This window comes from Eublepharis macularius, chromosome 9 (genome assembly GCF_028583425.1).
Source record: "Eublepharis macularius isolate TG4126 chromosome 9, MPM_Emac_v1.0, whole genome shotgun sequence".
Classification (NCBI taxonomy): domain Eukaryota; kingdom Metazoa; phylum Chordata; class Lepidosauria; order Squamata; family Eublepharidae; genus Eublepharis; species Eublepharis macularius.
The window spans coordinates 39,600,687-39,615,884 of record NC_072798.1 but is presented as its reverse complement, the minus strand read 5'-3'; the positions used below and the strand labels follow the sequence as shown (position 1 = coordinate 39,615,884).

Genomic DNA, 15,198 nt, shown 5'->3' with positions numbered 1-15,198 from the left:
TAGTGCGCGCGCGCGAGACTGACAGCCTCGCCTCGCGAGATCTCTACGCTACAATCCACGGTTCTCTTATCCCCTTCTACAAACAGGTGTGTAAAAAGGCAGGCGGGGGCGGGGAGGGAGAGAGAGGAGGGGGGGGAGTCTGATCACGTGCCCTTGACCTCTTAAAGGCGCTAGTCAGGGCGGAGCCCGTATTCAGGCCTTGGCTCGCCTCCGCTCTTAGTAGAGTTGCCCAGCCCAAGTAGGGGAGGAGGGAAAGGCTCTTTTAAAGGGATAGCTACGCATTAATGACCGTCAGGTCCTCGGGTGCTTTTGCAAAAAGGATTGAAATTGCCACTTCTCGGCGCTTCGGGCCCATCAGTTCAGCCCCAAGGAGAGGCGGGAGCTGCCCACGAATGTTCTTTGGTCTCCTCAGAATCACGACGTTCCTTCGCTTCAACCTTCGGGGGCTGCTAGGAACCCTCAGTCCCCTGAATGCGTCGCCCCCTCCCTTTTCCACAACGCCGCCCGTCTGTCTGTCCACCCACCCACCCGCGCACAACCCTAGTCAGGGTGACTAATCCTTGCTAAAGCAGCGCGTATCTTGTCACCACGAGAATCCATTACTCTCCTTCAGCAATGCATTATTATATTGTGTATACCGCCCCCCAACTATATATCCTTTGTCTTCAGCGAAGGTACAGGAAGTTCCCTGTCCAAATTGGCTCAAGCGGCCTGTAAATGGATCGTGAGGCTCCACGGCACTTACAGTCCGAGCTGACGTTTACTCGGAAGTAAACCTAATGTAGTTCAGTAGTGCTTGTTTCCAATCGAAAGCTGTATCCGTTGCGCGTTTACTTGGGCGTAAAAAGAAGCTTGCTGTCTCTCATAGGATTGCTGCTGCATTTCTGTTCTTCGCGATCGTTGTACATTGGTTATACCAGCAAAGCGTCTGGGCCCCGTTACGATCAGGCAAGCAGCAAATCCAGGCCACTCGCAGTCACGATAGGGGATTCTGCCTGCTCGGGGGATTCTCTACTCAGGCTTAAAAATATGATTTTGTAAAAAACAAAGGGGGAGGACGCCTCACGAGAATACTGAGAGGCAGTTAAAAAAAACAATAGGGGGGAGGAAATTATTCCCATCAATTTAAGAAGATACACAATCCTCCAGGGTGAGATTTTGGGATTGCCAAATTGTGCCCCCACAGCTTTCTCACTAGCCCCCAGCTTATTCATGCCTATAGGCAAAGCAGACAGGAACAGCACTTGAACATCTGTGAACTTCTCAGAAGTAGTACCAATGCATCTTAAACTAAATATTCCTTGATTTTCTTTCTCATGTGTCTGAAACTTTTCTCCACACATTACAGGAAGAGTAGAGCCCAGTGAAAGAGACTCAAGGTGTCTGCTACAATAGCTGACATTGACCTGGATACTTGACAGGGACCAACAAAGCTGCAAACACAAATGGAAATAGAATCCTAAGCAGGTCAGCTCAGAATTTTCAATGGGGCTTGCTCCCAGGAAAGTGTCTTTAGGATTGCAGCCTATTTCAGATACTATTTCTGAGTAAACATGCATATGTTTGCATGCATGCATGATTAACCTTCTCTTCCCCACACCCACAGAGTCTGTCCAAGAGAGCGTAACAGCATCTCCCTTTTTGTAAGATTTGCATCTGAGACGGTGGTGTTTTTTTTAAATGATGTAATTCAGAAAATGATTTAAAATTGTCTTTTTTTTCCTCCAGCTTTTCTTATACTGTGGATGGTTTGGTTAGATAGCTGTTACATAAAATTAGTTACCAAGTGTCATAAGATCTTGAAATCACACAGCCATTAAATCGGTAATAAGCTCTTGCTATGGTTGCTTTTAAATCCCTTTTTGCCATACATCTTTCTCTCCCTTAAGCACATGCTTTGCAGCTATCAAAATCAGTTTGTAAACAAATATACAGCTTAGGTTGCAATCCTGTCACACTTACCCTGGGAGTAAGTTCCATTAAGTAGGATTTACTTCTGTGCAAAAGATTGGACTGCATAGGCTTGACTATATGATTAACAATGCAGTTCTATACAGAGTTACTCCACTTTAAGTTACAATACAGTGTGTAGTTCAGTGTCTAGTTCTGGATATAAATTGTATAGTCCTGATAGTCTATCACAGAAATATGTAAAATGTAACAAATAACAAGAGTCAGAGATTGGGAAATGGAGATTTAAAACCAACGTTTTTCATGCGAATTAAGTTTGTGCTAGGTAATTTCTAGCTTACCTAGGTACTAGTGTTGTGGTAGCAAATTAGCTAATACCCTAGGCACTGGAAGGGTGAATGAATGGAGAAAACAGGGCAGGAATTGCAGATGAAACCAAATCTGTGTTACATGTGCCTCAATTCAGCATTAAATGTGATTAAGCACTACTGTATACAGCCTATATGTGTGTAAAGCATTTCATAACTGAAGTCTTAGTTGCTTCTAGTTTTACTTCAATGCTGTTGTCTCAAAACAGGTAAGAATTAGATAGTCATATCAACAGTTTGTTTACAGACAGCTCAGATTTGTTCTGAACTTTTAAGGATTTAAATGGGAGATGGCACCTGAGGGAAAGTAACAATGTTTATTCAGATGGACACTGAAGTTAAATTATACAGTACTTCATACAAAATAATCCAGTCAAAATTATTTTAAAGGTCACAGCTGTACACATTCCATTGCTGTGTTTAAAATTATGAGGATGACAGGCATAGAAATGAGCACTGAAGATATCCAACAGGAAGGATATCTCATATGATCTATCTCTTCTAGGAAATTTTGTCTTTTAACAACAGTTTATGGAAAATACTTCTTGAAACTTTTCACCAAAGCTTTGCAAAAGTGGTAGTTAATGAAGCAGGACTCCAAAACCTCCATTCAGCAGAATACAACTCCAACTCATAATGTTTAAAAAGGTTTTTAAAGTTATAATTGAATTGTTAGCTAATATAACTACATGCAGTAATGAAAGGAAAAATGCAGAACGTCCACTGTTGCTTTCAATGGGCTAGTTATATAAGCATCATCTACTCTGGTGTTAAAGATAAAATCATTCTTTATCTCACAAAACTCTTTAAAAGGACAAAATGCATTTAAAAATAGAGAAATACTAATGAAATGATTAAAATGGAGAAATAATTCATTAGTATGTGTATAGAATGTGTACAATCACATATTTTATACACGTGTATAAGAATATAGTCTGTATGACAAAATTAAATTGCTCAATTTAGCCTTCTAGTTGGTAGATCCATTATAGCTAAAATAGTTGTCTATTAGGTCTTTGAAACAAAACAGAATACAGCATTTTGGACAAGTAGAACAAAAGGTGAAAAACTGTTCTTTGGTATTCTTCCTTTCCCTATAAAAATGGTTAAAATCCTCACATACTGCCCAGCTTCTTTATGCTGAAGAGTACTATGGTCTGGATTTTTCCCAAAGGTAAGATGCTGTGGCGACAGGCTTATCCAACCACATCCTACTCTTCTGGGGCTGCCCTCGGCCATCTGCTATGCCCGTATACGGACTCTCAATATTTGTTTAAATAGCCTGCTCCTGGACAATTTAAATGACTTAAAAAAATTACTGATTTTATGTTTTTGTGACTTTTAATGTATTTTTAAAAATGTTAGCTGCCCTGATCCCATCTGAGGGGAGGGCGGGGTATAAATCAAATAAATAAATAAGTAGTTGGCTTACATTGAAAGCCCTCCCCCCATTAAGCAACCCTACAAATGACATGCACCCATGTCCTCATCTGGATGTTGTTGCAAAATATGGTGGAAGAAGGAACATGAGCAGCCCATAACTAAGAAAGAAGCAGCTCACTGTCAGGCTGCTATAAAGATATTAGGAACTACTCTTTGGGTGTGTGATGTGTGTGGAAGCCTCAGTGCTCAAAAAACCACATCTTGAGTCCCCACCCCTTAATGAAACATATACGTATCTAGTGACTGATACCCTTTTTACACACCATGCATCTGTATGTACTCACCAAAGACTGGAACACAAAAATTATTTTATTGGTGGAAAGCTAGTTGCTTCTCCTTGAATTATGTTATCGCCAGATGTATAAAAGCTTCCTAATTAGCAATTGCACACTTCTGAGTTTCAAAGCTTTTCAAAACTTATGCCTTTATTGGATACAGCCTTCCTTTTGCTACTTAGTAGAATAAAATATGTATATTACTCTTTACAAATACAGAACCTCTCATTCAGAGATCACAAAAGCGCTTCTCAATTTGCTTGATTGTTCTGTAACATTTCCTCCATTACAAAAATGCATGACAAATTATTTATTTTAATGTAACTAAAACAACATTACATTTTCATTTCATTCATGTTAAGTGTCCAATTTCATTCTTGTGTTTCTGTTTCCAGAAAGCAGCTCATTCTGTTTATTATGTTGACAGAAGTTGAAGCAAAAGGGAAAACAAGGTTGCACCTACCTGTAACTGTTGTTTATTGAGTGTTCTATACAGACACACATGGAAACTGCACATGCGCAGTAGCCACAGACATATCGAAGCTCCAAAAGGCGCAAGATGCTCACCCGACCTTTTTGCACGCTTTTTGAGTGGCTGCAGCTATAAAAGGTGGGGCGAACGGATCCCTCCCTCAGTTCACTAATCCTGAAGAAGGAGAAATTAAAGAGCACATGGCAGGAAAAGGAGGGAGGGATGTGTGCCTGCACAGAACATTCAATGAACAACAGTTACAGGCGAGTAGAGACCCGGAGATCCTTCCATGCCATAGGCGTAGTAACGGTAGGAAACTCATAGGGGTATGGAACCCATAGGTGCCTGTGACTTCTAATGATCTTTTCTGTGCAGGACGCACTGGGGACAGCAGTAACGGAGATAAAGCCACTCCTAGATTCATGAAGTCTGGAATCTTGCCCTCTAGGAAGACAGGAACCGAAGCAGAACGGCATCTAGACATCGACAAAGGTGTTCTTGGAGCTGCAGGGCGGCTGGACACCACCGAGGTGGATTAAGCCAAGCTGAGGACTGTTTTTTCTTTTGCGGTTTCGGAGTCAGGTGTTTTTCAGTATGCCTTGACTTCAGCTTGGCTTTCTTTGACAGCAGCTTGGATGAAGACCAAAATGGGCTCGAATCCTTAGGAACTGACTGGTTCATATTGTCGGCACTTGGAGCCAAAACGAGAGGTACTAAGGAGGCCTGTTCTGGGTATTGCGGTCCTTTATTAGAGGCCTTTGAAACTTTAGAGTTGGAGACACCTTGGAGGGCTGACTCCCATAGTACTGCTTTTAGGCGCGATGCCCTTTCATGCTGGGCCTTAGGCGGGAACTGTTTATACACACCACAGCACACTGTATCGTGTGCCTCTCCTCGGCACATGAGGTGTTTCTTGTGCCTATCGGATTGGGCCATCTTGGATCCACTCTTGAGGCACTTTTTGAAGAGCACCTTCAAAGTAATATTCTTCTTGTTTTCTTCTTTCTCAGAATCGAGGAGGAGCTTGAAGCATGTCCTTCAGCAGTGGCTAAGGAACTGAGGGAGGGATCCGCTTGCCCACCTTTTATAACTTGCACTCACGCTAAAAGGCTGGGTGAGTGTCTTGCACCTTTTGGAGCTTTGATACGTCCATGGCTGGCCTGCGCATGCGCAGTTCCCATGGGTGCCTGCGCAGAAGACACGACAATGAACTTTGCTGTTGCATGATTAAGTCAACTTCGTGACAGAAAGAGCACATTTGTCTGAAGGTCATACTTCACTTTATATTTTGTATTTAGATAGGAATACATCAAAATAAGAAAAACTTCAAAATAACATGCTTCACGTAAGTTTAACTTGCTACATTTCTCAGAAAAATATTTGGAAATAGGGCCCAATATTTTCCTTATAACTATTTTTATGTATTTTGCCAAGAAAAACTGCAACTTAAAACGTGCCATTTTCAACAGATTCCATTTGCAAATATTTTGCTCCTGATGCTTGCACTCAATTGCAAAAGGTAAAGTTAGAGGCAGCCCTAACACATCCACTTTCATCAACGAAGTGGTTGAAGAAAACTTATAGATGTGAAGAGTCAAGAAAAAAGAGGAATCCACTTAAACAAAACACCATTCTGAATCTTGTTAGACCCATCAAACTAGCTCACAAACATCATAATGATATTTGTCTGCCTATTAGTGATTTAGAAACACGAGTGTGCAGAGTTGCCCAAGCCTAGGACCATGGACATCACTTTGCATAGGATCAGGCTGTTAGATGCTTTCCGCCATAACACTTGATTTTAATACTTATTATTATTTAATGATTTTAATATCCCCTTAATGCTAAAGGCCTTCCTTGATCTACAAAAAAGAAACAATTTATAGAAGTTTTGTCTCATAATCCTTTATAATCTCCATCCATCAGCTAGAACATTTGCAGAGGTATCTTGAAAATATAAGTTGCATCAAGGGAACAGAACATTTTCTTCTGTTAAATTAAAATAAAAGGCCATCTGCATGAAAGCTGAAATTCATACCAGTGTGCCCCATAGGAGAAACTGAAAGGCTCATGGACCACAGCAAGCAATGAACAAGATTATTACAAAACATGCACAATGTCCAGTGGAGGGTGAAATACATATTCATCTGATTTCTTTAACATTAGCAATAAAGTAGAATACTTGCCAAGTAAGTAAATACATTTTCTTCATTTTTATATGATGTTCTTACAGTCTAAGATGATTCCTCCAAGTAATGTTTTGCCAGCAACAATCCTACCCATCAATCTTGACATCCTGTAGCTCTTGTATGTAAAAATATAAATGGGCATTTGCTTAATGAGCACATTTCCTGATCTGTACCTGAAAAAGGAAGTGATGAGTGGTCAAGAGCCACAGACTTGTTCGACATCATATATCTCCTTTGGACAATCTTCAGAGAGGATCAGTGGTGTGTTCTCTGTCACTACAACATCATCTTCTATGCGTACACCAATGCCACGGAATCTTTCGGGGGCACTTGTATCATCTTCCGAGATATAGAGACCTGGAAATAAAGGTAATCCAAAAGGAAGGACCTAGATTACATATTACAAAGCAAGCCCACAGTATGGCATTCCAAAATTTTAGAAGACATAAGGAAGCGCTGAGCATGTAGGTATAGTCACTTATTCTAGTTGGAAAAACACTCTAAAATTCCAATAAAATAATGACTGTGTATCTGTGCCAATGGAAAATATAAGATAATGTACATTATACATGATACCCTTCTGGATTTAAAACTGAAGTTGAGACAGTTCAATCACTGAAGGCTTCTAGACACAGGCTTTTATTGGATGGCTTTCAGTTGGATTGCCTTGAAAAAGTTGACAGGCTGCTTGGAGAAGTGGGGCCTTCCACTCCTTTACTCAACTGTTGCTGTTCATAGTTTATAACAAAATGCTGGAAGAGGCAAGAAATGGCCAGGTAAATCCTGGTGGTGATCAATACCTTCTTTAAAAGGGAGTGGTGACTAAAGCATTGAAGGAAGCAATGGTTTGGCCTCTACTGAAAAAAACCCTCTTTAGGACTTAAGCATCTAAATAATTATAGCTTATGTCACTGGCACTCCAGAATGGCAGGGAGAAACCAGAGATAAAGGGCCCTACGTCCCCAGCCTCCCTGGAGCCCGTTTGACTATAGCTTGCCCTGGAAGCAACAACAGCTCTCGCCCACTGGGTAGCTGCCACCACCTGTCACTCTGAGATCTAAGACAGAGTCTGACAGGCCGACTTCTGCTTCTCTCTCTCACACACACATACACGCACAGACACACATACACCTTATTCAGTTAAACACAAAGCCTGGTTCACTTAAGAGCTGTTATACACAAAACCCAGTCCTTTTATACCCAAGCAATCAGAGGATAACATAGGCTCTCTTAAGAAGTTTCCATTTTATTTGGGGAAAATAAGAAGGGATGCAATTACTTTCAAGGGAGAAATTAAGAAAACGGAAACAACTAAGGCAGCCTGACTAAACTGGTGCCCAGCTAAAATGACAGTTTATAGATCCTGAGCCATGTCAGCCCAACATGGGCCTATCCTGCAGGGGACTACTTCTTCCAGGAAAGGCAAGTATAACTCTCACTTCAGGGATTTATCATTTTTTCTGTCCCTTGCATGGATATGTGCTCTTTTCCCTCTCTAGATGGTATCCTTTACATTTTGTCGTTTTTGAAAGAAATCTTATCCTTCCCTCTGATGCTTTGCTATTTGCTGTCCTGTTCCCAGTTTTACTAGAGAGACTGCCTAAAGGGACTGCCTGATTTTGGAGTTTGTTTAAAACGGAATCACAGGGACCAGGATGGGATTCATGACAGGCTAATATCCCACTTTTTATTTATTTACTTCATTTATACTCTCACCTTTCTCCCCAGTGGAGACGCAAAGCAACTTACATTGTTATCTATTTTATCTTTACAACAACCTTGTGAAGTAGGTTAGGAGAGGCTGGGATTTGAACTCATGTCTCCCAGATCCTAGCCTGACACTGTAACAATTACATGACACTGGCTTTCATTGAACAAGATACTTAGGGGAATGTGCCATTCAACTCCAGGCAGTTTTGGATGATTATCTGAATTCAATTATAACAGGGCAGGGAGGAGGGATCCTTGAGACTGGCAGAAGAGAACAGAAGGGGATAGGCAAGTCTCTCTGAGGCAAGCATTCCAGAGTTTTGGTGCCATGACCAAAAATGCCCTCTCCCGGGTTGCCACCTACCTAATCTGAAATGGCGAGGGCATGTGAAGCAAGGCCTAAGAAGATGACCATAGCGGTTGGATAAATTCTTAAGGGAGTAGGCAGTCCTTCAGGTAATGGTCCCAAACCATATATGGCTTTAAAGTTCCTCACCAGCACCTTGAATTGGACCTGGCGGCAAATTGGGAGCCAGTGTAGATGGGCCAAGACTGGGGTGATATGGTCACTATGATCTACTCCAGTTAACTTCCTGGTTCCAGCATTCTGCACCAGTTGAAGGTTCTGAACAGTTTTCAAGGGCAGCCCCACATAGAATGTATTGTAGTAATCTCATCTAGATTTAAAAAGGGCATGTAAAACATTGGCCAGATCTTTTCTTCCCTGGAAAAGCCACAGCTGGCTAACAAGTTGAAGATAGGGAAAGCAACCCTGCCCACAGCTACCAGTAGGCCAGGGTCCAAGAATACCCCATACTACGGACCTATTCCTTCAAGAAGAGCACAGCCACATTCCAGAATATAGACGGTTGCTCAGATTTCATTTGCAATGCATAGCACCTTTAACTATCTTCAGCTGGCTTGCCAGCTACAACTCTTCCTCAAGAAGTGCAATCATTATACAGTGATCTTACTACTTCCAAATTCAATTCCAGTAGTGCACTCTACATGGACCTGCCCGTGAAGATAGTTCAAAAGTTTCAAAAAATGCAGGAATAAGATTTAGTTGGTATGTACTATACACAGCAGATTACTCCAGTGTTGAAAGATCTTCACTCACTGGCTTTTTACTTCCAGTCTCAACTCAAGGTGGTTTTAACTTACAAAGCCCCTATTACAGCCTAGGACCAGAGTATTTAAAGGACCACCCGTACCCATATAGTACTGTATAGATACTATACTCTTCTTCATCACAGTCCCTCATTTGTGTCCACCAACCCTGTTGTCGAAAGTGACATGGGAGACTACAAAGGATGCTACCTTTCTAGTGGCTGCTTGCACGCCCCCACCCCCCGGGCGGGAATCCCTCCCTCCCTCCATTCATCTGGCACTATTGCTACTTCTCTTTGAGCATCAAGCCTAGATGTTTTTATTTCAACTTACTTTTAATTAATTGATTGGTCCGGTTGTTCTTCAACTTTCCTCTCTCTGCTCTTGGTTTTCATTTGATTTAAGTAGCCGCTATGGATTTTTGTCAATTATGAATGTTTTAGTTGCTGCCATATGTTGTGGATCTGGAATCTGTTACATTATATTTGAGTAACAAAACCCGTTGTGGGAAAAAATACAATGAGCTCTAGAAAGGGGAGGGCGGGCGGGCGGGCACTGCCTCCTGCTCCGCGCCTCATCCCAGCCAGATGAAGGCAGGGGGTAGGCATTGCCTCCTGCACCACTCCTGATTCCGGCTGGGTGAAAAGGGGTTGGACATTGCCTCCTGCTCCGTTTCTGATCCTGGCTGGGTGAAGGTGGGAGGCAGGCATTGCTGCCTGCACTGTGCCTGATCCCGGCCTTGGCTTCCTGCCATGGCACACTCTCAGAGGGACAGGCTACCTCTTCTGGGCTTCACTCCATAGAAGCACCCTCTGGAGGTGCACCAGGTTTGGAAGTGAGATGTCTGGAATATGGTTAGCCTTTTATATAGTAGGATCATTTTTAGCTTGTGAACATCCTTGGAGATCTTTGTTTGAGAAGTGGCAGACAGACAGACAGACAGACAGACAGACAGACAGACAGACAGACAGACAGACAGACAGACTCACTCACTCACTCACTCACTCACTCACTCACTCACTCACTCACTCACTCACTCACTCACTCACTCACTCACTCACTGAGCCAGATATACTTATTAGCTATTCTGAATTAAGTGATGCAGACAACATTCGTCTTTTGCTCTCTGATTGGATATATTTTACTTGTAGGCTGTTTTTATTAAGCAGGTGTCCAGTAGCACTTTAAAGATTAACAAAATTTATTCCACTATAATCTTTGGCAAATCAGAGCTCACTTTATCAGTTGCATGGAGTGTCTTGGCAGCTTATCAGATTTGTTGTAAGGCTATCCAGCTGACGGCTGTCCTTGGTGTTCAGAACATTTAATACTGCCATTTATATCTTAGTAGTTAAATCTTAAACTTAAATTCCATATAGGTTGTCCAGCTATCTATTTCCACAATACTGGACACACGGCATTTTGCAGCAACTGATTGATATGTACTTGCTACAAGGGTATTACAATTTGTTACCATAACTGTATTTTTCACTTTAAAATAATAAACTGTCTTGCATTCTCCGACTCTTCTTAACTATAGTTAAGAAAAACAGTTCACCTAGCAGTGCCTGTACTTATCTTCAACACTAAGGAAAATTCAAGAAAAGGAGAAAGTTATGCAGGCTCACATTGGGGAGGCAAGAAAAAATGCATTTGTCCCCCTGATTCCCAGTACTGATGCAATATGAGAACACACAGTATTTTGTACTACACCGGTTGGGACAAGGTGAAGGTGAATGGCACAGATACCTAGAGTACTGTGGGTGGATTAAATGGCTCATGCATCAACTCACAGTAGTCCATAACTCTTCCAAAAAACGTGTATACACTTGGAAGAATATATATAAACACTTTGAGAACCATTACCACACAGCAAAGAAAATTAAGACAGGACATGTTGATAGTATCCAGGGTTTTTTTTCTGGGAAAAGAGGTGGCGGAACTCTCAAGAGGGAAATGAGGAAGAAACACATGGGATTCTTTGAAATAATATTATTTTCACCCAGTATTTTCAAGAGGTGCCGGATTTCCCGCTGAAAAAAAGCCGTGATAGTATCTAAATATTTTAAAGCATGTTGTTGCGTATTCATGCTCTTAATCATATGTATGCATATTAAGATATTATTCTTACGTAGTTATGTAACTGCTATAAAGTTCAGCAGCTGATTAGGAAAAGTACAGGACTGCCTCTTAACTTGACAATTCATTAGTCTACCTGAAGAAATAGTAAATTTATTACTCTTTATCTATGAACAAGTGCCAATTTTAGACTTAGAGAATGTAATGAGAGTTATCAAGGTATATTCCAGTCCACTTGATGCTTATCTTCATAATCCCTTTGGGGACAAATTATTTTATTTAGAGGACAATCACATGTGAGATTTAGAAAGATTTATTTCTGTTCCTGTCACTTTCTCTATAAAAAGTAGCATGTAAGTGGCTAATCTGGCTTTCTGCTGGTAGTTTCTCATCAGAGAAGACTTAATCAAGGTGAGCATAGTCATGTGCAGGGCTTCCAAGTCTTACATAGCATTCTGCTAATTAGCTAAAAACTTGATATGCCATAATCTTAGAAAGAGTGTAATGGCTATATATTTAGCAAAGTTGCAGAAATGTTAAACCACTTGATTTTTATTGCATGCATTTTTTCTGCATTGGTAGAATTAATTAGCACTCGTTTATACATATCAAGTTCCTGCCTAATAAAAAGAATCATGCTTTATTTTAAATAAAATCATTAACTCAAAAGAACTTCTCTGTTTGTTTTGCTGGCAAAAGATCAGACATTGAGACCTGTAATATTTCATTGTGTTGCAAGAGATAAGTCTCAGAGAGTTTGTCTGGTACAGACCTAATAATTGGAGATTTTGCAGCTGTGTAAGCTAATCAGAAAAACTCCTGTGGAGCTAAGCAATACAGATCCCTAGACTGGGTATGAATTAGATAATTCATTGCAATGTCAGATAGAAGCAGGAGAGCAATAACTGTGCCCACTGAAATGTCTTTAAACCACAGAGGAACAGATTCTTAATTATATAATAGGAAAGATTTCCCAGCTCTTACTCTTTGGTTCACACTTTTGCATGTTGACAAGATATCATGTAGAAATAAACTTTCCATAGGCCACATATCCCCCCTGCCCCCTCTCAAACCTGCAAGCAGCTGAGCCTCAAAATTCCTCCATCTCTTGCCTTGCTGCATACTTCAATCTAGGAGCAATGTTCCATGTTCATCACCCTCAGAGAAATGCAGTGTGTCACTGTGTGTTTGTAGCGAGAACAAAGATGTTGATCCAGAACAGGGATTTAATTATTCTTTCTGGCAGAAATCACCCATGAGGAAGAGTACAACTACCTGTACCTGCTGTTAGGACTGGCAATCTCCACAGCCATTGTGAGGCTTCTTTCCATGTGATGCACTGCTGAGACCAATCACGTGAACTGTGTATACACCCTGATGCTAAATACATGGCTGAGTCCCACCAGCACAGTTTCTCACTGAGCGCATCAAGGATTTACTTCTTACAGAAGAATGCAGATCTAAGCTACTGAATCATGGCTATTCAGGAATGGAACAAGACTGGAATATTTTTCTCTGGAGATTTTAATGAGATCACTGGATCATAACTCAAAGGTTGTTGAAAAGATTACTGAAATAATGTACGTGAAGTACTCTAAGCATTTGATAAAAGTATATGGTATTACTACAACTGTAACTCTTAACCACTGACATTTTACTCACCTCTCAGGCTACAGTCTAATGTTCCTCCAGGTATTACCTACATTTCTACCTTTTCACTGCAGCCATGAGAGCTAGAAACATTTTTAAAACAGAAAAATCTTCAGGAGGGCAACTTTAAACAATACTTGTAATGTTTTGCATGTAATTAGCGGTGGGCACGGACCAGGAAAACCCCATGGACCGCCGGCCTGTGGTCCGTCGATTTTCATGGACCATGAACTTTTCACGGACTGGTTTGTTGGTCTGTGGTCCATCCCTTCTGGCAGCCCTGGCTCTGCCCATTCACACACAAAGAGCCCAAACGCGCAGAGAATCTTCAGCAGCCTCTCCTCCGGCCACTCTCCAAGTTTGGTCAAGATTGCATTTTGGACGTCCGAGTTACAGACCCCCCAAAGCAGCCACCCCCAGGAAACTTCCAGAAGATACTGGAGTCACAAATGCCAACTGACTTGCAGCATCAAAAAGTTGCAATGAGGCAAAATCAAACAGAAAAGGGTGGGGGAAGAGCCCCCTCACTCACCACACAGACACCTTCCCAGTCGTTGCCTAGGGAATTAATTTTTGCTCTTTGCTCACATAGAGAAGAATGAGAGCTCTCTGGTTGACAGGCGGAGCTGCCCATCAAGGTTTTAAAGGCTGAGATTAGCTGCAGAATGTCCATCCCTCCCTTGCAGAATGGGAGCTCTCTGGTTGGCAGGCAGAGCTGCCTATCAAGGTTTTGAGGGCTAAGATTGGCTGCAGAACGTCCACCCCTCCATAGCCTAGGGAATTCATTCTTGCTCCTTCCTCCATAGAGCAGAATGGGCGCTCTCTGCTTGGCAGGCAGAGCTGCCTATTAAGTTTTTAAGAGCTACAAAAGGTCTGTGGATGTCCCCTCCATTGCCTAGGGAATTGATAAAGTGGCACCAGGATGTCTGGACTCACAGACCACGGACCAACAGACCGGCCCAAACAGACCAAAATTTGTGAAAAAGGTAAGTCCCGCGAACGGTGTGTTCATGAACCACGCCAGACCGTGTCTAATTTAGGTTTGTTTTCCGGACCTTGTCCACCTTTACATGTAATGTATTTAATTTGGATTTTATTTCTGCTTGATAATGTGGGTTTTTAAATATTTGTTACTATAGGTTTAAATGCAGGCCTCTGAGGAAAGAAGGAGTAGGGGAGGAGCTGGATGGGTGAGTGGAGCCTGCTCTGATTGGATGGTAGTTGTACTCTAGGGGTGGTGTGAACTGCAGTTAGAGTGCTGAGGAAAGTGTTCATTCTAGTTGTGTTAGGAAAACTGTATGGAGCCTGAGCTGTTTATGTGTTTTTGAGAGAAAGTGTTCTTTCTGGCCAAATCAGGAAAACTGTGTGAAGTCTGAGAAAGTCAATCTGAGAAAGACAAACTGAGTATGAATCTGCATTGGCCTTTGGGATTCTCAAAGAAAGGATTCTGGCTAAATCAGGCAAACTGTGTGGAAGCCTGAAAACCTAAATCTGTCTAATTCAGGCAAACTCTGTGTGTGCCTAGGTCAGTTTGTGTATATTTTGAGAGACAGATTATTCTATCTAGGTCACACAAGCTGTGTGGAAAGACCAGAGTGAATCTATGTGTGGATTAGGAGAAAGTTTTTTCTGTAAGTGAAGACTTGTGTGGAAAATTACTCTGTGTGACTTGAGTCTGTGAAGAAACCACCAAGCTTAAGAACTATGTTGAAACCAACATGCTTATCAAAAAATCTGCAGTCATCACGGTTTTGTTCTTATAAATAAATTCTACTTTTTGTTTAAGCAAGAAAGATCCCTTTTCCTTCACAACTACCCTCACGCACTGACCAGCTATAGCAAGCTTTCCTATATTACCAGTTAAACAAAGGAGGTCTAAGGTGAACACTTTGGTGGTAGTGAAAAACTTTTGAGGGATTAAGGGAGGCAGCACTATCTATGTCACACAAATGAAAAAGGAAGGTGTTCCTGAGATAAAAGTCTGGGTAACG

General features: G+C 41.6%; 1 protein-coding gene and 1 long non-coding RNA gene across 3 annotated transcripts in view; one reads left to right on the top strand and one right to left on the bottom strand.

The window, feature by feature from the left end:
- Positions 1-2,618: 2,618 nt before the first annotated feature.
- Positions 2,619-5,659, top strand: LOC129335726 (uncharacterized). Its single transcript, XR_008597639.1, has 2 exons — positions 2,619-5,179; positions 5,480-5,659. It is a non-coding gene; the product is annotated as an uncharacterized LOC129335726 (long non-coding RNA).
- The window catches only part of XPNPEP3 (X-prolyl aminopeptidase 3), a 30,351-nt gene continuing 20,726 nt past the window's right edge, over positions 5,574-15,198 (bottom strand). The window contains exons 10-11 of one of the 2 annotated variants that reach the window (XM_054988514.1): positions 6,832-7,015; positions 5,574-5,656 (exon numbers count right to left, since the gene is read on the bottom strand). In XM_054988514.1, coding sequence (XP_054844489.1) covers positions 6,855-7,015 — 161 coding nt within the window. In that variant the 3' untranslated portion in view covers positions 5,574-5,656; positions 6,832-6,854. Of the gene's footprint in view, positions 5,657-5,712; positions 7,016-15,198 lie in introns of those variants that run through there. The other variant, XM_054988515.1, reaches the window with a different exon arrangement.